The sequence below is a fragment of the Cydia amplana genome, chromosome 26 (assembly GCF_948474715.1).
Source record: "Cydia amplana chromosome 26, ilCydAmpl1.1, whole genome shotgun sequence".
In the NCBI taxonomy this organism is placed as follows: Eukaryota; Metazoa; Arthropoda; class Insecta; order Lepidoptera; family Tortricidae; genus Cydia; species Cydia amplana.
The window spans coordinates 917,503-941,451 of NC_086094.1; the positions used below are offsets into that span (position 1 = coordinate 917,503).

General features: G+C 38.4%; 1 protein-coding gene across 2 annotated transcripts in view; it reads left to right on the plus strand.

Annotated features, from left to right (window-relative positions):
* LOC134660127 (zinc finger protein 708-like) overlaps positions 1–23,949 on the plus strand; it is a 290,810-nt gene that overhangs the window by 165,544 nt on the left and 101,317 nt on the right. Inside the window, exons 6-8 of one of the 2 annotated variants that reach the window (XM_063515834.1) lie at positions 10,250–10,324; positions 16,752–16,881; positions 17,880–18,068. In XM_063515834.1, the coding sequence (XP_063371904.1) occupies positions 10,250–10,324; positions 16,752–16,881; positions 17,880–18,068 (394 nt within the window). The remainder of the gene's footprint in view (positions 1–10,249; positions 10,325–16,751; positions 16,882–17,879; positions 18,069–23,949) is intronic. The other variant, XM_063515833.1, reaches the window with a different exon arrangement.

Here is a 23,949-nt window from a genome sequence, read left to right on the forward strand (position 1 = left end):
TTATTGTTCCATAGAACATTTGAATTTTGCTCCTTTTTCTTGAAAATGTCACAGACTATGTACATAACAAATCTAGAGATATATTATACTAAACAGAATGCCATATTATAAAGTTCTTACTCTTACCTTGCTCAAAAAGACAATTTTAAAATTATAGGTACTCTCAAATGTGGGAATATTAAATTTAGGCTGCCGTCGCCTAATGTTCCCGTTTTGTATTATCTTTGGACGTTCGTCGCTACGTTTTACGTTTTGGACTGTTTTTCTATCATGTTTTACGTCCCGTATTTTTTCATTCATTTCTTCGTAGTAAATATCATCGTCATCTGATTTTCCACTAACTTTGAATTCAATTTTATCGTTCTTCACTTCAATCGTCATCATTTTCATTGTTTCTGTATTTTCTTTTCCCATTTTCATTACATTATTATCAATATCCATACTTTTATTACAGACACGTCCTATTTTTAAGACCATATTTTCAAGAGCTTGAATTGAATTCTCTTTTCCTATTTTCATTAGATTATTATCATAATCCATACTATCGATTATTAAGACCATATTTTCCTCCGCTGGAGTTTCAGTTGAATCCGTATTTTCTTTTCCCATTTCCATTAGATTGTTATCATTATCCATACTTTCATCATAGATACATCCTGTTTTTAAGACCATATTATCTTCCACTGGAGTTTCAGTTGAATCTGTATTCTCTTTTTCCATTCCCATTATATTATTATCCAAATCCATACTTTCATTAAAGACACTACCGAAATTTTCCTCCACTGAAGTTTTATTATGTCCTTTGCTTATGGTTTTTTCAGTTTTCAAGATATTTTCTATAGTATTTGTTTTACTTTGTTTCATGATTATACTATCTTTAAAAACAATCTCATCCTCTAAATCATCATCAATGATTTTAATTAAATCTTGTATTTCAGGATTAGGTTTGATGCCATCTATTGACACAATGTGTTCATCTTGTTCAATGTGTTCATCTTGTTCATTGTGTAAATCCTCCGATGGGAGTAAATCTATTGTTTCGAGTTCAGTTTGGGTTAAGTTGAGCGACCGGTGAGGGAGGTGGTATTTTCGAATATAATCTGTATCCAGCTGGGAAACAAATAACACATACTGTCTTACTGTGAAAAAATAGATTGTGTGACATACTTTTATTGCAGAATGGACTTCTTACTTGTATGTATATCTATTTCTCAAGGCCTGTCTAATGAGCCATAACTCCTTTAGTTACCTTTCTTCATCAGATCAGATCCATCCATCTTTGGGTCACAAACTTACATTTGTGTACCAAATATCAACTTAATTTGTCCAGTAGTGTGTACAAAAATTGGCTGTGACAGATCAACAGACAGACAGACGCACGAATGATCCTATAAGGGTTTCGTTTTTTTTTTTCGTTTTTAGGTATGGAACCCTAAAAACTGCAATACACATTATTTTCTTTGTACCGGTAGGTATAGCAATTAATAGCAACGAAAACTTGTAACACAGATAAATGTTGCGTAAATGTTCATGCCATCATAATTGTGTTCCCAGGACAGCAATGTATTCCAATCACTGTTTTGTTATGTGCATGAAACTTTTTAACAAACTACCAAAATCTATAAGAGAACTACCTGTACATAGATTTAGAAATAAATTGATGAAGCTATTGACTGATAAAAGCTATTACAGTGTAAACGATTTCCTCTCTGAAGACATACAGCCAGATTTGTAGTTGTTTTAAGATTTTTGCATGCTAGTACAACCTGTATAGTACAAATAGCAGAATAAGCAACCAATTGTCACTTACCACCTAAGACACTATTCTTCTTCAGTCTGTCCCTCAATACTGAGGATCGTGACATTATGTCCTTCTGTTGAAGACCAGGTTCCTCCATAGGGTTCTGTTCCCCGCCAAGCGCATGGCCTCGTGCAGTACAAGAATAATAGAATAATTGAAATAGTTACCGCCTGCTTGAACCGCGCAGGTGTGAGTCGCTTCAGCGTGCGAAGACACATGTCTCTGAAGGATGCACATTTGAGGAGCAGCACAAGGCAGTATGCACACAGGTACTGTGGCAGCCTGTCCCTGGTCACCTACAATCATACACCACGGATGTACAGCAAGTCCATTGCCTGACCATAATTACTTCTTAGCTACACTGCAGGCTAGCATGCACTGGGCCCAGGACAGAGCGGCTTGGAGAGCACTGGTGATGAGTGCCCACAATCGTCACGTCCCTTAGCCATGGGGTTATGACATGGAAGAAAAATTACTTCTTATCAGCCTCAGTTAATTGGTGCAATAAACAATAGTTACTTTACTTACTTAAAAAGTTAACTTATACATTTCTTATTAAATTTTAACCCAGAATGTTTGCGGTTGTAAACTTTAAAGCGTTCAAGTCTCTCCATACGTCCCCGATAATCACATGCATTGCAATACGTTACGGCATTTTACCGATTGAGTGAATTTGTTGAAGCCACCAATTATCTAAAATCGCATGCCACCTGTAGCAACGTCTGTAGAAGCTTTTGTACTTACAGTAGTCCCAGATATGCGAGTAAAGGTATCGGCAAGTTTATATTCATGAATATTGTACAGTCTACAGTCCAACATTAAACAAACACGGCAGCATAGCAACTCGTGCTGGAGTAGCGAATTCGTTTGTGCTCTGTTCATTGTCGTATACTTGGTTCATTTAGCTTGAGTAACACGGCCCGTTTGCTTTAATATTTTGATTTGAATTTTATTATAATACTGAAAAACAAACGCATGTTTCGCCGGAAATTTAACTCTGCTACAAAGAGAATATAACCATAACCACTACGTTTGTTTTTGACACTAGTGACTGTCATATTAATTCGTTCGGAAACTGACTAAAGCAGTAACAGACGTGCGTACCGGACCACATCGTTTTAGACACCAAGCTAGTTTGGCAGCATGTTAGCAGTGATTTTGATAGCCAAGACGGAGCAAGTGTCATTCTAAACGTCATACTTCTATGAGATTATGATTCTATTTTTTTCCTGATTAAATAGGTCGATTCGATCATCCCGTCTGGAGAGGCATTTATGGAAATTACTTATAAAATGAATTAAAGTTTCCGAACGCACCTAATCTGACGGTTTAGCTGTCAAAACTCGCTTCATCTTTGCTATGTGTATTGGCGTCCTATTTTCGCTATTAGAATACGAAAATCCACATATTAATCATACATTTTAATGAATTATAAATCTTAATGTATATTTAAAGTGAAATTTGTATTTTATAATGGATACAACACTTAGTAAATCGTCAAATGAAGGCAACTTGTGGTGCCGCGCCTGTCTCTCGGGTGAAGGAAGAATGTACAATATTCATGAGTACAAACTGGCTGATGCTCTTGCTCACATCATCGGAAGCCCTGTAAGTGTATTTAGAAGACTAACATTAACGTTGGGGTGCGTGCGCTGCGTAGTATAGTTATAACTACAACAAACTCCTAGTCTCTGTTGACATATTTATTATAAATATCTGGGACACATGAAAAACCTTAATAATGCGCGTTTTCCCAGAGTTTAGATCTAGGCTAGTTCGATTTTTCGCCCCCGAAAACCCCCATATAGCAAATTTCATCGAAATCGTTAAAGCCGTCCCCGCATCCCCGAAATATATAAACAAATACAAGAATCGCTCGTTTAAAGGTATAAGATACGCGACCTAATACAATGCATCTTTTATTTACTTAATTGTAAGCTTTAGTTTTAATTTAATGTGTATTTCGTATCCTATTTTGTAATTGAAATAAAAATAATTCTAAATAAATTTTATAATTTACTTACATTACAACATATAAGGCGCAATTTCAGGTCCACAAGGATAAGCTCCCGCAACACCTGTGCGCGTACTGCAGCATGCAGCTGCTCAAATGTGAATCGTTCCGAGACATGTGTCTGAACACGCAACGGTATCTTGTGACCGAGATGCTTAACAAAGAGGTATAAGTAAATATATTATTATCAGTGAACGCATATAAACTATAGGTTTCATTTTTTTCTTATGTTCATCAAAGTCAGTGTCTGACAGTGGTTTTGATTTTGGCAGGTTTCAGCATAAAAACCATGAAACTACAGCAAAATTAGCAAAAAGGAATTTAAAAAGAATAGAGTACTTAAATAAGTCAAATGACTGTGTTTAAAATAAATTATTTTACACCATGCAAGAAATAAACCACCATAAAATTAATAGAGAAATATAGACGGCAGTTATTTTTAGACACAATATTTATTTTTAAACCCTATAAAAATATAAAGAGTAGGTAATTTGATTGTGACGTCACATCCCAAGTAGCATGTAAGTGTCGGCAAAATCAATATACCAGCCAATTTAGAATTTAGAGTAATTTAAGGGACGTATAAGGGTGTCAGAAAAGATTTAAGCTGTATAAAAGGTATTTTACAGTTATTATACAGCTCAAGCTGTATAAAAGCATTATAAAGGATACTGCGTAAGCATGAGGTGCTTTATCAGAATATAAAAAATCTACTAGTGTTAAGGTTTCCTTTACACCAAATTACAGCTATAATACAGCTATTATACAATTTATACAGCTTATATACAGCTACTCTACAGCTCCAATAACGCGAAAAGCTGTATAATTTGGGCCCTTTTTTAACTTATAAGGGCTGTATAAGCGCTTATACAGACTTTGTACAGCCTAAGTGTACAGCTTATAGTATACAAATAAACTTATATACAGCTTTTATACAGCTTGAAATGCTACTTGGGATGCTAGTGTTTCATATATTTTTTTTAAAAGAAATTGATTTGACTAGTAGTTTAAATACCCCATTTAAAATAAAATGAATAATTAATCTTTCTTCGGTCCCTCAATACTGAGGATTGTGACATCATGTCCTTCTGTTGAAGACCAGGTTCCTCCATAGGGTTCTGTTCCCCGCCAAGCGCATGGCCTCGTGCGTTTTAATTGCATAGGTGCCGTAATATCCAATAATTAATCCAAACACATTGTTAACAATACTTACACTATTATTGCTTTAATATGTCTGCTAATCAATGGATTTTTTTTTCAGTTGGATACAGACTGTGTCAGAACATTCCCCTCTAACAGAAACTTCAACTTGACAACAACAGACGTCACAACCACAGAGTTTACAGACACTCCCCCGGCTGAAAGGTTTACTGGAAGTAAGTAATTAAATTTGAAACCTTATTTATCTGCAATGAAGTTTCATAAGTAAATGGGGCATTTCACAAAAAGTTCTACTTTGACTTGGACGTGACTCATGTCTCAGCAGGCGTGGCTCACTCCGCGATTTCGTCACATCGCTACTAGTACACGCGGTCCACACCAATTTTGGTGTCTAGCCATAGTAGTTGCCGCGCACCGCTACGGAACGGACGCCTGCTCGCGCTTGCGCCACCTAGCGGACATATCTGTCGTAATAGACGCGTTTTGTTAGAGAGTGAATCTTCTGTACCTAGTACTATTATTTATTCTGTGGTGTCAGCTACCTTAATAACTGCAGTAATCTATTTTATGTGCAGTTAAATTTATTTTAACTATTAAGTTAAGTTATTAAACGTTATCATGCCAAATATCAGCTTCTTAGCTTTATCAGAAGCATTATAAAAATAGCGTCTCGTGCCCGACATTTCTGGAATGCCCCAAATAATAATAAACAGCAACAGGTCGTGTAATTTCGAAGGAAAGGTATCCCTTGTATGATTTAGCTAGGCTTGGTTTATTTACTATTCTATTTTCATTGTATTTCAATCTTTTTTTGTGTAAAATAATATATTTATACTTCCCCAGCTGACATAAAAGTTGAGCCCGACATAAACATTGTTGACATAGACGGCATTATAGAGCAAGCCGATTTGAAAATAGAATCCGAAGAAAATTACGATAAAAACAAAAGCACTAAAAGAAAAAGAAAAACAGGAACTACAGCTAAGAAAAAGACAGAAGTTATTATAGATGACGATGTCAGCGACGAGCATAAGACAGATAATATTAAAGTTGAAATTAATGTAGATGATAATTTTGAATATGAGGAAAGTGTTGATACTAAGAAAGAATGGGACGTGACCCTGGATGATAATATTGATTTTGAAGATGATTTTAGTGACGATGATTATAAACTAGAGTTACCATTAAAAAAGAGAAAGAGAACTAAGAAAAAGATAGAAATGAAAGTTGCTGAACCTAAAGATAATACAGATAAGCCAAAAAGAAGGAAAAGGAAGAAGAAAGAAGAGGTGACAAGGAAGTTTAGGAAGGCAGAAAATGATTTTATGCCCGTTTTTGACTTTGCTACATTTGAGAGTTCGTATGCTGTGAAAATTGTTGTTTTGAGCAAGGTAAGAACATACGGTTGGTTGCAAGTGTTACAATCACCATATTTTAACGTGTTTTTGTGGGGTCCCTTTGTTTCACATAAAGTTTTAAGTCATGTATTGTTTGTCATATTATCATTAGTCGTAAAACTGAAACCGTTAACTTTTCAGGATTTTCGTAAGGTTATCCTATAGATAGGTTAGGTTAGGTTTGTTTTATGGCAATCCTGAAAATTTACGCGTTTCTGAGAAAAACCAAATTATGACTAACAAAAATGCGGACAAACAATGCATTATGACTTCAAACTTTATGGGAAACAATAGACATCCCTTTTTTGTGTCTGTTGATTTTGATCTATCACTACACCTTATAAAACAAAGTCCCCTGCGTCTGTCTGTTTGTATGTTCGCAATAAACTCGAAAACTACTGAACGGATTTTCATGCGGTTTTCACCTATCAATAGAGTGATTCTTGAGGAAGGTTTTGGTGTATAATTTTTTCAGGTTTTGTGTAACCTGTGCGAAGCCGGGGCGGGTCTCTACCCAACAAACAATTTAGTCGTATATCAAGGAGCTATACGACTCGAAGTATTATAAAAGTAGTATAACAGTCGTCATTTTGACCGTACATCGAGTAATGGTGCATTATGCAACTAAAAGTCGGATAAACTTATTGTCGTGTAGCAAGGTCGAATAAACGTCTATTCTACCATTTTATGCAACTAAATAGTCGGTGAAACTTATTGTCGTATAGCAAGGTCGTATAAACGTTTTTTCTACCATTTTATCCGACTAAATAGTCGGTTAACATATTGTCGTATAGCTAGGTCGAATAAACGTTTATTCTACCATTTTATACGACAGTCGTATAGTAGGTATTACGACGACTTCTATATAACTTTCTTAAACGACAGTTGATCGCATAGAGGTTATGGTCGTAATAATGTCGTAGTCGCGACAATTTTGTGGTATGGATACCCATTATGCGACTTTTAAACTACCAATAGTTGCTTAAACGTCGTAAAAGTGTTCCTTATAGAACAGTCGACTAACTGTTACTGGGGCGACCGCTATCCGTATTTAGGTAGCAAAAGTGCTATCATACTACCGCTATGTAACCAATAGTCGAATAGATGTGGTTAAATAAACTTTTATACAACTTTTGTAAAGTTATGGCGGCCATTCCAATTCAAACGTGTAGATTATAGAACCTTAAGTTGTATAACTGTCCTATAAGGGAACTGCTTAATAATTTGTTAAGCAAAATAATTAAATAAGTAAGAATTTAAAAGCGCATTACTAATTAGCTATAAACGTATATAGCAATCATCAGTAAATTTGACTGCGCAGTAGTTTAAAGATATAAAATACACTTTTGTCTCCTATTTCATAGACCACCAACTTAATAAAAATGGCTACTAACTTTCCTTCAAAGATACAATTTCACACCACTTGCTTAATAATATTCCGGTCAATTTGACACACTGAACTTGCGTTGAAATTGTTATTTATACAACCTTTAAACGGTGATAACACAACTTGAAGTCGTATAAATATCGTACTTCGCACCACTACTCTTCCTTAAGTCGAATAGGCGTCGTAGTAGTTACTTTTATACGACGAAGTGTCGAATCGGCGACGCATATACGACGACTACGCAACTAAATAGGTATTAAAACGACCATTACTCAACTTCTTTACGACTTTAAGCTGAATAAGGTGCGCCCAAATCGCGTCGTATAAAAGTATATACGACGATTATATGACCACAGAATCTGGTCGTATAAACCAAGATTTTTCCTCAAATTGTTAGTTGGGTAGTATTCAATAAAATCCGATATTGAAATTAACATCATTTGTTGAATTCGAATCCTTGCTATAACAACAAGTTTATATCTGTAGGAAGAGCAGCTGGAAGAGATCGCCTCGCGCAAGAAGTCCCGCAACTACCTGGAGTCCCGGTTCCGGTGCGATGACTGCGGGAAAGGCTTCGACGCTGAGGCCGCATACAACAACCACAGATTACGACATAGTCCTGTAAGTAACGAACTAGATGATGATGATGATACTCCTGACCGATTTCAGACAGCGAATAGGCTATAATAGTGAATTTTAAATACAGTCAAATATAACACTTTAAACTCTCGCGTTTTGTACACATATTTAATTTCACAAACGGGTCTACCGCGATATAATTTCATTGTTTTTACCGTGACCACAGCCGGTGCAATTCAGCTGAAACGTCGGAATTTAAGGTAAACAACAATGAAATTATATCGCGGAAGACCCGTTTGTGAAATTAAATATGTGTACAAAACGCGAGAGTTTAAAGTGTTATATTTGACTGTATTTAAAATTAATTGTTTTACACCATGCATGAAAGCACCAGAAGATTAATAGAGAAACGTAGACAGCAGTTGTTTTTAGAAACAATTTCTATTTTAAAACCCGTATAAAACTATAAAGAGTAGGTAATTTGATTGTGACGTCACATGCTAGTGTTTCATATGAATTCCATAGTAGCAAAGTCGTTTTGACAGTTCGAAAAAAGAAACTGATTTGACTAGTAGTCAAATACCCTATTAAAAGTGCATATCTATATGACGACTGGTCTGGTCTAGTGGGTAGTGACCCTGCCTGTGAAGCCGCGGTCCTGGGTTCGAATCCCGGTAAGGGCATTTATTTGTGTGATGAGCACAGATATTTGTTCCTGAGTGTTGGGTGTTTTCTATGTATTTATGTATTTGTATATTATATATATCGTTGTCTGAGTACCTACAACACAAGCCTTCTTGAGCTTACCGTGGGGCTTAGTCAATTTGTGTAAAAATGTTCTATAATATTTATTTCTTTATTATATTATATCTATATATTCTTTTATTTCCAGAGCGAGGGTCCGCTCGCTTGCGAGATCTGCTTTGTGCGGTTCAAGCGGCAATGTGTGCGACAGAGACACCAAGATGTTCACCGTCTCAAGTTCCTATGCGACGAGTGCAACTATGTGTCTAGAGACAGGTGAGACAGAGACAGCACATCAGTCAGAGCGAGACAGAGACAGGTAGGACAGAGACAGCACATCAGTCAGAGCGAGAGATCATTGTGAGATCTGCTCCGTCTAGTTCAAACGGCGTTGCGTGCGAAAGAGACACCAATGTATATGTTCACCGATTGAAGTTCCTTTGCAATGTGAGCAATAAAACTATGTGTCTAGAGACAGGTTAAAGATAGAGACAGCACATCAGTCAGAGCGAGACAGAGACAGGTAGGACAGAGACAGCACATCAGTCAGAGAGAGAGATCATTGTGAGTGTCTTTTGTTGTGTCTGAAATCTGCATGTTTTTACAAGCTTTTATTTAACTTACAATAAAATTGTACCTACCCGTATGTTTGTACGGGTCAAATCTTGCAAGTAAAATTTGACCCACCTCCCGGTTAACGATGAAGCTGAAAATTTGCATACGTGTGTAAGGGGTTATTCAAAAATTATGTCATTTCAAATTAGGGGGGGGGGGGGGATCTGGACATCGGGTGATGGTAGCATGACGTAGGAGGAAACGGGGTCATTCGAAGCATGATTCTTCGATGATTTTAGGGGGGGGGGGGGGGGGTCAAAAATCGTCAAAAATAGATGACGTGATTTATGAACAGCTCCTAAGTCGAGTGACAATGCAAATTGCAATATTATGGTACCATGGAGCTGATCTGATGATGGAGACAGGAGGTGGCCATAGGAACTCTGTGATAAAACAACGCAACCTAATTGTGTTTGGGGTTTTTAGAATTGTCTTGATGAGTATTAGTTGTCTGTGGAAAGAAAAGTATAATCAGCGATAAAAGCTTGTACCAAAAATGATTTTGTTGCCAAAAACTTATTTATGGATGATCTATGCTATCTATGATACAGGGGCCAAGCGAGAAAGCACCACGCCATGCACGCGGGCAAGACGTACGAATGCCAGCACTGCGGGAAGAGCTTCATGTGAGTACATTATCAAACCCCGGTATCAGTGTTGCAATAGCCTCGTAACTATAAGGCCTGAGTGGAGGCTCTTGTTGTGCGTGCAGCGGGGCGGGGCGTGCGGCGTGCATGTTAAACAAATGCGCACGTATAGGAGCGGCCTTAGTGCACGCTGCTCACATCACGCGTGAGCCCGCAGCCACGCTGCACGCGTCGCCGAGCGAGCCTCCACTCAGGCCTTACACTAACGCCCAGCCATGAAAACGAAACATTCCTTTGCCACTGAAATTTGAACCTAAACTGTAGGAAATAGAGTTGATTTTGCGTTGTTCGAAAATTGAACGAAACAAAGCAAAGGCGACTCTGTTCCAATTGAAGATGGTTTAAATATTTGCATCGAACTGAATAGGTTCTATAGGTAGGACCTTCGGCCTTAGGAGGATAGAGTATTAGACTGTATTTAAAAAAATAGTAATTTGTTTTACAAGGGGGCAAATTTGTTCTTTAACAGTTCGTGCTAATATTGATACCTGAGCAAGCGAAAGATTCAAAAATTGAACCACGAGTAGCGAGTGGTTCGTAAAATGGAATCTTGAGCGTTGCGAGGATTAAACAAATTTTGCCACCGTGTGAAACACGAAAGTTTTCACCACACCAAACAAGGAAAATACGAAATATCAAACAAAATCAAGAGATACCTTACCAGCTGGCGTGGTTAAAAATATCAAACACAATAAAAAAATTCAATTAAATAAAAAGAAAAAAAAAAGTTTTTTAAAAATATTTATAATTAAAAATCATCATTTAAAAGTCACTTCTACCAGCAAACATAAGGAAACAACTCAAAATTCGCATTTGATTACTTTGCCTCACATGTGAATAAAATGCAACTTTGCTATCAGTTTTTAAACAATCAAGACAGCCTTTACCAGTTGGTGTGGTGAAAAAACATGTATCATTATGTATGCCTCTTCGCCTTATAGACGTCACAAGGGACCAGCAGAGGGCTGGCCAATACTTTGCTCAACGCATTAGCATTGCCATTCAACGTGGCCCATCGGCAGAGACTTGGAGGCCGTTTTTAGGGTTCCGTACCCAAAGGGTAAAAACGGGACCCTATTACTAAGACTCACCTGTCCGTCCGTCCGTCCGTCTGTCACAAGGCTGTATCTCACTAACCGTGATAGCTAGTTGAAATTTTCACAGATGATGTATTTCGGTTGCCGCTATAACAACAAATACTAAAAACCTCGGAGTAATAATCCAATATGGAGTGGTGACACGCACTAATTTCTATGTGAAAAATTCTGCCGTTTTCGGCGCGGGGGGCGAGGAACGCACACAAATAATGTAAACACTAATGCATTTTTTGCATGCGTCGCTACACACGCACACAACAAAATTAACAAACACTAGCATAAACTATATTCACACAAATACAAGAACAAACACAGACAACCCTGTCCGTGAACGAGATGATGTCAGTTCTAAGTAAACGTAGAAGTGCGAGGGACTTGTCGATAATATTGTCGATATTTTATTGACTGAATTTTAACTGTCTGCTTTAGTCAATTATAACCATCAAAAACATTACATGTAAAAAGGTGCAAGTCTCGCAACGCTTCTACTACAAAAAAGTTTTGAGATGTAATGCTAATTTGAAACCAAGTCGGTTATTTTAATCAGTGCCAGGGGGTGTTAAAACCGTATCAATAAGATATCTTTAATTTGTAATACGTATAATGACTTGGCCACCGCACGGCTGCATAATGACAAAAGGATCATCGTCACCTATTAAAAATAATTCTAATTGAACATAACGCTAGCGCTAATTGCAGTTTGAGCATTACACATATTTACGAGTACGGTACGAGTAAAGCATTATGTGCGATTGCCAAGTCATTATAATGTATTACAAATTAAAGATATCTTATTGATACGGTTTTAACACCCCCTGGCACTGATTAAAATAACCGACTTGGTTTCACATTACATCTCAAAACTTTTTTGTAGTAAAAGCGTTGCGAGACTTGCGCCTTTTTACATGTAATGTTTTTGATGGGATCTCATCTCTTTTTGTAGACTGTCCTTCTTTCGGCTACTCATACCCATACTATGTATACACATATCATAGCTAAACACATCTTTATTCATACTCACATCGTACATACATCGTAGTGTACCTTTACCTACTATTTGTAGGAACTGCAACAGTAACTTTGTAATAGCATATATTTATATGGAATTACAAACTTACTTATGCAGTTCTTAGATATTTAAAACGTGACTGATATTGCAATATTTTTAGGTTTTCGATGGCTTGGTAAGCTGAAAACTACTTATGTTTAAAATGTATTGCATCTTTTGGAAATCTAAAAAAATAAATCAAAAAAACAATATATTTATAATGTTCATAAGATTTTATCGATATTGGTTTTTATGGTGCCCCATCACTAACTATGGTAGAGTGATACCAGAGTAATAAATTAAAAGTGCCTATTTATGGAAAATGACGGCAGTAAATACCTTAAAATAAATAAATTACAATACAAACATTGGACATGTCAAATAAAAAATATACGATAGAAACTAAGACAAAAATGAATTTTCAAACAGTAGTAGGGTAGGTGCGTTAGTTTTCGTCCAGCTCTAGTTTTCGTCCACTTGAGGAAATTGAATATAAATCTACATTGCTGCACAAATTTGGACTTAATGCAATCCTTAATGTCGAGACAATAAATATATCTACATAAAAAATGTATTTGGCAAGTAGCAAATTAAATATCAAATATGTTATTTGCTAATCTGTCATGTCGACGAAAACTAGAGACTAGAGCATGGACGGAAACTAGCACAATGACCCTATATCGGTAATATCACGTTATTTATGATTTATACTATTTATTTCATTGAATGGATTATGTTGATATAAAAATAAGGTGTTATATAAATTAAATTATACAACAATAACCAACGCAAATTAGAAGTTAGGTATACCTAATGAATATTTAGAAAGTCTTCTTTAAATTTTACCCTAAATTAGATCTAGTACCATGAAGTGGTATCACTTTCAGATTGACAATGTTTTTTAGTTTTTTGCTAAATTAGTGCACTATTTCATAATATTTAGATGTAATAGTACTTACATATGAAAAGAAACGTGTTTTTTAAGTACGCTAGATGTTTCCGATCGGTTTTTACAGGAGAAAACGCTACAATTCGGCATTTTCTGCTCCTAATATTCCGCTTAGACTGACGTTTGCTGAATGGCGTATGACGTATGGCAACTAGTTTTATATAACCTCCTTGACCGGCGGCCGCCGACTATTGGCAGAGGGGAACGCCTGTTAATGGCGGTTCCTGTTGGTTTATTATTCCGAGCTAAAAACAGAATAAAATAAAGATTTAAGTGGGGCTCCCATACAACAATCAATTCACCCGAGAGGAAAGTAAAGGAAACATTATATCGAGATCCTGTATAGATCATATTTTTTTGAGGCCGATCAATTGCCACTCAGTACATACCGGGGTCATTAACATATCTATTGCAGATCATTACATAACTGGCTGTGCGCTAGCGATAGCCGGCGCAAGCGCCCGTGCGCCCGCGGCGCGATTAGTCACCGTGTTAGATAACGATAAGGTCGATATTGCGCTGCAGCAGGTTGAATGGGATGAAGCACTTGCCTACAATTGCCCGAATAGAATATTTAACTTCGTTAAGGAAAAAATACAAACTGCATACGATGAATGTAAAAAGACTATAAGGTGTAAAAATATAAAAACAAAATGTAAATGGGTAAATAAAAAAATGTTAATAATGTGTAAACAAAGAGATAAAATGTACAAAATTTGGAAAAAATCGCCGGAAAACATTGAAAACAGAATTTTATATAATAAGTATCGTAACAAAACAAATAAATACATTAACTTTATTAAAAATAGGTACATTAAACAAGAAATTACTAAAAATTTCAAAAACTCAAGAAAAATATGGCGCATAATTAATGAACTGTGCGGAAAAATAAATTGTTCTATTGATGATGTAATTATGAACCATTTTAAAATGAATGAAAGAGAGATTTCTAGTAATTTTGCCCGAGAATTTCATAATAATGTAAATAAAATATCAGTTCAATGTAAATCACAAATTCTCGACCATACTGGGTTTGCCGGGGCCGCAGAGGTGGCAATGAGGATTAAAAAAGCGACATGTGCCAATATTTCGAAAATAATCAAAGCCCTAAATGATAGAAAAAGCCCGGGGTATGATCAAATTCGAGTCATAGACATTAAAAAAAATTGTATTAACATTACACCAGTTCTTACTCACTTAATTAACACCTGCCTTGCGACATCTGTATACCCCGACGAACTCAAAACGGGTATAATACGCCCTATTTACAAAAAAGGAGTGCATAAAGACTATAACAACTATAGACCAATAACTATATTGTCGTGTATCGATAAGATAGTTGAGAGATACCTCGGTAACGAAATCAGTAACTTTTTGACTGAAAACAATATAATAAACAGTAAACAATACGGTTTCCAAAAAAACCGAAGTACCTCTCAGCTACTTTGTGACTTTAACAATGAAATCAACGAGCACATGCATGAAAAAAGGCATGTGCTCGTTGTTTTCATTGATTTCAGCAAAGCTTTTGAAATGTTAGATTATCAAACGTTGTATTACAAACTAGAGCAGAGCGGTATACAGGGCCCTTTAGTTAACTTGCTGAAAAACTATCACACAAATAGACATACACGCGTAAAGATAAACAACACATACAGTGACGAAATAAAAACCGAAAAAGGCACAGCGCAGGGATCCATAATCGGCCCAACTGAGTACTTGCTGTATGTTAATGATATGTGCAACATAATAACCGAGGGCTCGGTCTATCAGTTCGCGGACGACACATGCATTATCACAGCCGACCGTGACATAGTGGCCGCCGAGCGTACAATGCAATCTAACTTCAACACCCTTTGCAAATGGGCGCATGACGTCGGTTTAGTAATTAACGCGCAAAAGACGAAAATAATGCATATTCGTTCGGCTCAGAATAAAACTACTCATGACATTACTGTGGTTGCACACCAACATAGCTGCCTGCACCAACCTAATATCACAACGTGTAACTGTGATAAAATCGAAGTAGTCACAGAACACATGTATCTTGGGCTCATAATCGACCACAGATTCAACTGGGGGCCTCATATTAATTATGTGTGCGATAAATTAAGAGCAATTCTAAGTAAAATGTCAACACTAAGGTACAAATTACCGTACAAAACCTTACGTATGTTGTATTTAGCCCTCGCTGACTCTGTGATCGGTTACGCTCTGAGCACATATGGTAGAACCTTTAAAACATATATAGAAAAAATATATAACTTACAGATAAGACTATTAAAGACACTTGTACCTAAGCATATAAAAAAGAAGCACGAAACAGACTACGCACAACTTTTCAAATACTGTAATGTACTCCCAGTTCAAAATAAATGTAAACTAGCCATACTAACTGAAGAATATCACCATGTCACTAAACTAAAAGAATATAAAAGATGTACAAAACTAAGAAGCCTACAGAACCAAAACAAATATTGTTTACCCAAATATAATAACATATATGGCACTAGGCTGTATACATATATATTGCCTAAAATATTAAATGATTTACCAGAAGATGCTAGAGCAAAATATGTAAACGGGAAAAATATAAAAAAAGTTATTAAAATGCACTTGTTGCAATCTAACGACCTTAGTTACATATAATAATAATTTTAGTTATTATAAGATAGATATGTATCATGATTTCTTTTTCTTGAACTCCCCATCGGCACACAAACCTCCTCAAGGTTTTGCCCACGATGGGTCCTGTAATATTAACATGCATGTAACTTGTATTATTCAATAAATTAAAAAAAAAAAAAACAAACGTGATTTTTGACCGAAGTTAAGCAACGTCGGGCGGGGTCAGTACTTGGATGGGTGACCGTTTTTTGCTTGTTTTGCTCTATTTTTTGTTGATGGTGCGGAACCCTCCGTGCGCGAGTCCGACTCGCACTTGGCCGGTTTTTATTTATTTATAAGGCGTTTATTTTAAGCTTATTTATAGATAGTTTATATTATTATTTTATTTAATGTTCCATGTGAATTTGTGTCTTAAATATATTTTTTTCATTTATTCATTCATTCAATTCAATTCTTTATTCGTTCATCACAGGTACATAAATAGATTATAACTTAATATTCTAAGGAACAGCCATGATGTGCCTTTTGGCGTACGAAATAATTTCTTATTATCTAACTACATATATACATTTTTTTTTACATTATTTACATGGGTAATGAGATTGGCATATGCAAATATAATTTAGTGAGTCAATTCATATACTTATACAAAAAAAAAATCACAATATGCCTCTTCTTCCACAGTAAGAGTTCGACATATCTGTCGCACGTGCGTCTGGCGCACCCCGCGATGAATGTGGCATGCGACATGTGCGGCGAGACGTTCATAGGACAGGTGGGGCTCAAAATGCACAAGGCCAGGATGCACGCCGAGGTAATATGACATATTATATAAACTGTATGTACAGATCTGCCCTGCTAATAGTAAGTGCAGTACTTGCATGAAAATCGTCGTTTAAATAAAGAACTTATTCAAAGAGAACAAGATAAACAATTGCATGACTTTTCAACTGCAATTACTGCATATTTTGTTAGCACGGCAGAGATGTCAATCCAAAAAAAAAAAATCCGGCCAAGTGCGAGTCGGACTCGCGCACGGAGGGTTCCGCATCATCAACAAAAAATAGAGCAAAACAAGCAAAAAAACAAGCAAAAAAAACGGTCACCCATCCAAGTACTGACCCCGCCCGACGTTGCTTAACTTCGGTCAAAAATCACGTTTGTTGTATGGGAGCCCCACTTAAATCTTTATTTTATTCTGTTTTTAGTATTTGTTGTTATAGCGGCAACAGAAATACATCATCTGTGAAAATTTCAACTGTCTAGCTATCACGGTTAGTGAGATACAGCCTGGTGACAGACGGACGGACGGACGGACAGGTGAGTCTTAGTAATAGGGTCCCGTTTTTACCCTTTGGGTACGGAACCCTAAAAACGCTGGTGGCATAGCGGTAAGAGCGTGCGACTAGCAATCTGGAGGTCGCGGGTTAGAACCTCGGCTCGTACCGATGAGTTTTTCGGAACTTATGTACGAAATATCATTTGATATTTACCAGTCGCTTTACGGTGAAGGAAAACATCGTGAGGAAACCGGACTAATCCCAATACGGGCCTAGTTTACCCTCTGGGTTGGAAGGTCAGATGGCAGTCGCTTTCGTTAAAACTGGTGCCTATGCCTATTCCTGGGATTAGTTGTCAAGCGGACCCCAGGCTCCCATGAGCCGTGGCAAAATGCCGGGACAACGCGAGGAACATGTTTTGTTTTGGACAATAATACGTTTGCATATACATAATAGGTAAGTAGGCAAGTAAATACATATATATTAGTTTACATCGCTAAATTTCTAGACATTTTCTGCTTTTTTTTTTCAGAAAATCAAGTGCACCATATGTTCAGCCAAGTTCGTTAGCTTAGCCGCTCTGAACAGACACACAGACACGGCTGGCGAGCACGGAGACCTGCGGCCGTGCGAGCAGTGCGGCGAGAACTGTGCGAGCGAGCACAAGCTACAGGAACATGTCACAGAGACACATCCGACTGAGTCACATCGGTGTGAGGAGGTCAGTATTTATCATCGTAAGGCCACGGAATAAATAATAGTACTAGGTACAGAAGGTTCACTCTCTAACAAAACGCGTCTATTACGGATATGACCGCTAGGTGGCGCAAGCGCGAGCAGGCGCCCGATCCGTGGCAACTACTATGGCTAGACACCAACATTGGTGTGGGCCGCATGTACTTGTAGCGACGGGAAGTGAGCCATGCCTGATAAGGCTCACGGTCCTACCTCTAGCTGGGGGCGACACTGGTCCTTTCGGGTATTCTCGGCTCCGTTCGGCTCAGCATTGCTCTGAGCAATTATTAGGGTTGGCACAACTTGACGTCCCTTTGCGTGCACGACGACAAATAAGGTAATGACTTCAATTTTGACAACCCTAAATAGACGGAAGCGATAGTGCATGATTCCATGCGTATATCGAAAGTTTAAAGTGCCATATGTACTGTAAAACGTACGATATACGTGCGAATAGATATTCGCACGTGTATCATTTACCGCACTTGTATCGTTAATTGACCGAAGCGTAGCGAAGGTCTACGTTTTGACTCGGGCATTTTGCTTTTGTATGTCCGGATGTTCTCTACAGGTCACAATTCTCAACCGATTCTTGTGAAATTTTGTGACCAGATTCTATGAGTAAATAAAAAAAATTTGTCGATCCGGTTTTTGGAAATTTTCAAAAATGGAGAAGTTGTGATACCTCGCGCTCAAACGAATAGTCGTATCGATATCATAAGAGTATTTTCTTTTTGAGACATATTTACATAGTAAATGGCAAAAAATGCAGAAAAATTGTATTGCTGGTTTAGGCGGTATTTAGATATTTAGTTTGTACTCGAGAATGAGTAGCCGAATTTCGTCAGCTTAATTAAGAACTATCATGGCGCATTTTGTAAACAATCGCTTTTTTTGTTTGCACACAGAAAGTCCGGGTTCGATCCCCATTAAGACATAACTTTTTGTATTTTTTTTTCACTTAAACTTCGTATTTTTTTTAATAAATTAAAATCTTTGTATTGTTGATTGATCAAACCGCTGTGTGGCGCTGTCATCGTGCACGGTCCCAATAAGCTATGCTCGCGAGGTCTACAGCTCACAGAGCCACTAGTAACTATTTTTACACACAGTGCGGAATGACGTTCCCAACGTTGTTGGCGTACGACGTGCACCACCGACGCAAGCATCTCAACCAGCGCTATAGCGACGCCGGCAGACAGCGACACACGACACGCAAGAAATACCCGCAAACACACAAGCCGGGCCAGTACGTGTGCGAGACTTGCGGGAAACTCATGCAGGTCAGTGTGCCAACAGGCCATCTCAACCAGAGATACGTTCCGACAGCGACACACGACACGCAAGAAATACCCGCAAACACAAGCACGGCCAGCTCGTGTGCGAGACTTGCGGGAAGCTCATGCAGGTCAGTGTGCCAACAGACCATCTCAACCAGAGATACGTGCCGGCAGAGAAGTACGACACGCAAGAAATACCCGCAAACACACAAGCCGGGCCAGTACATGTGTGAGACTTGCGGGAAGCTCATGCAGGTACTAAGCCATTCCGACTACCCATTGTACCATTTGTACCTACCCATCCAATCCAGACCGAAGAAATATTTAACTTTCTTGAAAATGATATAAAACTAAATGAGTCAAAATACCACCCATCCGGCCTTCACCACTGGAGGGTTTCGTCACTTTTTCTTTAATATATGACATCTATTTCAGTTTATAATTTATATATAGTAGTGTGACTACTTAAAAAACACAAATCAAAATGTTTAATAAAATAATTTGATTTGTTCCCAAAGTTGTGTGTCAAAATACTTAACTACATATATATTTTTTGTTCCTATTTACTGACAAATTGGTTTGACCAACTACATATGTTTTTTATCAGAACGCCACCGCGCTGAGAACGCACCAGCGCTCCCACCTGGACATCAAACCCTTCGCCTGCAACGAATGCCCAAAAAGCTTCACTCTTAAGACGTCCTTGCAAGTAAGTAAGCTATACTTAGGAAAACTTACATATTTACGAGTACCTGTTGCTTTTCTGTAAAGGAAAACATCGTGAGGAAACCAGACTAATCCCAATAAGGCCTAGTTTACCCTGTTGGATGGTCATTTGGCACTCGCTTTCGTAAAAACTAGTGCCCACACCAATTGTTGTAATTGCCAAGCGGACCCCGGGCTCCCATGAGCCGAGATGCTGTATTTTGTCCCTAATAAGTAAATGATGTAAAACTATTATTTTAATTTTATTATTACAAAAAAAAAATCCCCTGCGTAATTTGCCTAGCTGGTTGACTACCAAATACTGTTACAAAATTATCCAATACAGCAGTAAATCATTCATTTATTTAAAACAAAATCGGTTACCCTAAGGAGCCTAAGATTGCCTGGAAGAGATTTATTTACATTGTAAATCTGATTTTAAATTGTGTTTTCTTTGTAGTGCAATAAAGAATATTTATTTATTTAAGAGTTAAGAATTTAACACATAAACTAACTAACATAACTAGTTACCAAAAGTTACGAAAGGGGACTAAAGCGTTTGCTTGTGTGTGTAGTGGCACATGCGGTCGCACACGGGCGAGAAGCCGTACCAGTGCCCCGAGTGTCCGCTCGCGTTCAGCCTGAAGGGGAACCTCGACCGCCACCACAAAACTGTGAGTATTCCGAAAATTGAGTGAGAAATGTTTGTGTGCAGGAGCATATCAGGACGCACACGGGGGAGAAACCATATAAGTGCAACAGCTGCCCGCTCGCGTTCAGCTGTCAGGGGAATTTGATCAGACACCGGAAAACGGTAAGTACACACTGTGGAGAATTGTTTTTATATCCCAATACGGCTCTGCTAGTACATAGTACATACTGGCTGTTTTTCTTCGAGCTCATGCATGAAAAAGTGCAATAATAGGGTATATGACTGTTTTTAAATACATTATTTTAAACCATGCATGAAATAAAGCACCAGAAGATATTAGAAACGTAGACAGCAGTTATTTTTAGACACAATTTCTATTTTAAAACCCGTATAAAACTATAAGGAATAGGTAATTTGAGCGTGACGTCACATGCTATTGTTTCATATAAATTCCGTAGTAGCTAATCGTTTTGACAATTCAAAAAAAGAAACTGATTTGACTAGTAGTCAAATACTCTATAGAAAAGAGTACAATATTAGCATTTAGGCGTTTTTAAAATTAGATTAAACATTTCTATCCTGTGTATAATTTTTTTTAAATAAATAAATAATTCGTTTTTAGGGTTGCGTACTGAAAGGGTAAAAATCGTCTGTCACCAGGCTCTATCTCAGGAACCGTGATAGCTAGACAGTTGAAATTTTCACAGATGATCTATTTCTGTTGCCGCTATAACAACAAATACATACTAAAAACAGAATAAAATAAAAAACTTAGTGGGGCTCCCATACAATAAACTTTTTTTTTTGCCGTTTTTTTTTGCGTACGGAGCCATTCGTGCGCGAGTCCGGCTCGCACTTGGCCGGTTTTTATTCAGTATTAAATGTTTGTTTCCTCAGGCTCACTTGGGCATGCGTCAAAGCGTGCCCTGCCCTATCTGCGGCCGCATCTTCACCACCAACTCGTGCGTCAGAGTCCACATCAAGACCGTGCACCACGGCCAGCCGGGGCCCAAGCGGGACCGCCGCAAGCGGAACAAGTTCGGCAAGGAGTTGTTAGATAATAAATAATATAAGCTACTCAATTTGAAGTTTTATTTAATCTTCACGACCAACTCGTGCGTCAGAGTCCGCCGCAAGCGCAACAAGTTCGGCAAGGAGTTGTTAGATAATAAATAATATAAGCTACCCAATTTGAAGTTTTATTTAATCTTCACGACCAACTCGTGCGTCCGAGTCCACAATAAGACGGTGCAGCACGGCCAGCCGGGGCCCAAGCGGAACAAGTTCGGCAAGGAGTTGTTAGATAATAAATAATATAAGCTACTCGATTTGACGTTTTATTTAATCTTCACGACCAACTCGTGCGTCAGAGTCCACAATAAGACGGTGCACCACGGCCAGCAGAGGTCCAAGCGTGACCCGGCGTAAGCGGAACAAGTTCGGCAAGGAGTTGTTAGATAATAAATAATATAAGCTACCCAATTTGAAGTTTTATTTAATCTTCACGACCAACTCGTGCGTCCGAGTCCACATCAAGACGGTGCACCACGGCCAGCCGGGGCCCAAGCGGGACCGGCGCAAGCGCAACAAGTTCGGCAAGGAGTCGTTAGATAATAAATAATATAAGCTACCCAATTTGAAGTTTTATTTAATCTTCACGACCAACTCGTGCGTGAGAGTCCTCAATACGACGGTGCACCACGGCCAGCAGAGGTCCAAGCGTGACCCGGCGTAAGCGGAACAAGTTCGGAAGGAGTCGTTAGATAATAAATAATATAAGCTACCCAATTTGAAGTTTTATTTAATCTTCACGACCAACTCGTGCGTCAGAGTCCTCAATACGACGGTACACCACGGCCAGCAGAGGTCCAAGCGTGACCCGGCGTAAGCGGAACAAGTTCGGAAGGAGTTGTTAGATAATAAATAATATAAGCTACTCAATTTGAAGTTTTATTTGATCTTCACGACCAACTCGTGCGTCAGAGTCCACATCAAGACGGTCCACCACGGCCAGCCGGGGCCCAAGCGGGACCGACGCAAGCGGAACAAGTTCGGAAGGAGTCGTTAGATAATAAATAATATAAGCTACTCAATTTGAAGTTTTATTCAATCTTCACGATCAACTCGTGCGTCAGAATCCACAATAAGACGGTCCACCACGGCCAGCCGGGGCCCAAGCGGGACCGACGCAAGCGGAACAAGTTCGGCAAGGAGTTGTTAGATAATAAATAATATAAACTACCCAATTTGAAGTTTTATTTAATCTTCACGACCAACTCGTGCGTGAGAGTCCACAATAAGACGGTGCACCACGGCCAGCCGGGGCCCAAGCGGAACAAGTTCGGCAAGGAGTTGTTAGATAATAAATAATATAAGCTACTCAATTTGAAGTTTTATTTAATCTTCACGACCAACTCGTGCGTGAGAGTCCACATCAAGACGGTGCACCACGGCCAGCAGAGGTCCAAGCGTGACCCGGCGTAAGCGGAACAAGTTCGGAAGGAGTCGTTTTCATCAAAAAATGAGGGCGAAAGTGTTCCTTTCGGGCATTCTCGGCTCTGTTCGGCTCAGTATTGCTCCGAGCAATAATTAGGGCTGGCACAATTTGACGTCTCTTTGCTTGTACCACAGATAAGAATTTTGATAACCCTAAATAGCCGAAAGGGTTAGTGCCATATATTAGAAAGGGACAGCATGATTCGTCCCTGAATCGCTGTCAAACCACAATAAATAATAACACTAGGTACAGAAGATTCACTCTGATAAAACGCGTCTATTACGACAGCTAGGTGGCGCAAGCGTGAGCTGGCGTCCATTCCGTAGCGGTTCGCGGCAACTACTATGGCTAGACACCAAAATTGGTGTGAGCCGCATGTACTTGTAGCGAGGCGACGAAACGCGGAGTGAACCACGCCTGCGGGCTCAGCACGGTTCCATTTTTATCGACTATCACTATGCCCGTCACTTTCGCACTTACATACTTGACAGGCATGGTAATAAACGATAAAAATGCGACCGTGCTACTAGGGCTGGTCAAACTTCGGTTTTGTAGGAAGTTTCTTTCTAGTTTTAGTACTGTATAACTATTATTTACTCTGTGCCTAAATGAGAAAAACTACCATTGTATTAGTTTCAATTCATTTATTATCTAAATCGTGTACGTGTTTCTTCTTCCTGGAGCGGTCTCGCTTGGGCGCGGGCAGGCCGCGGTGCACGGCGCCGACGTGCAC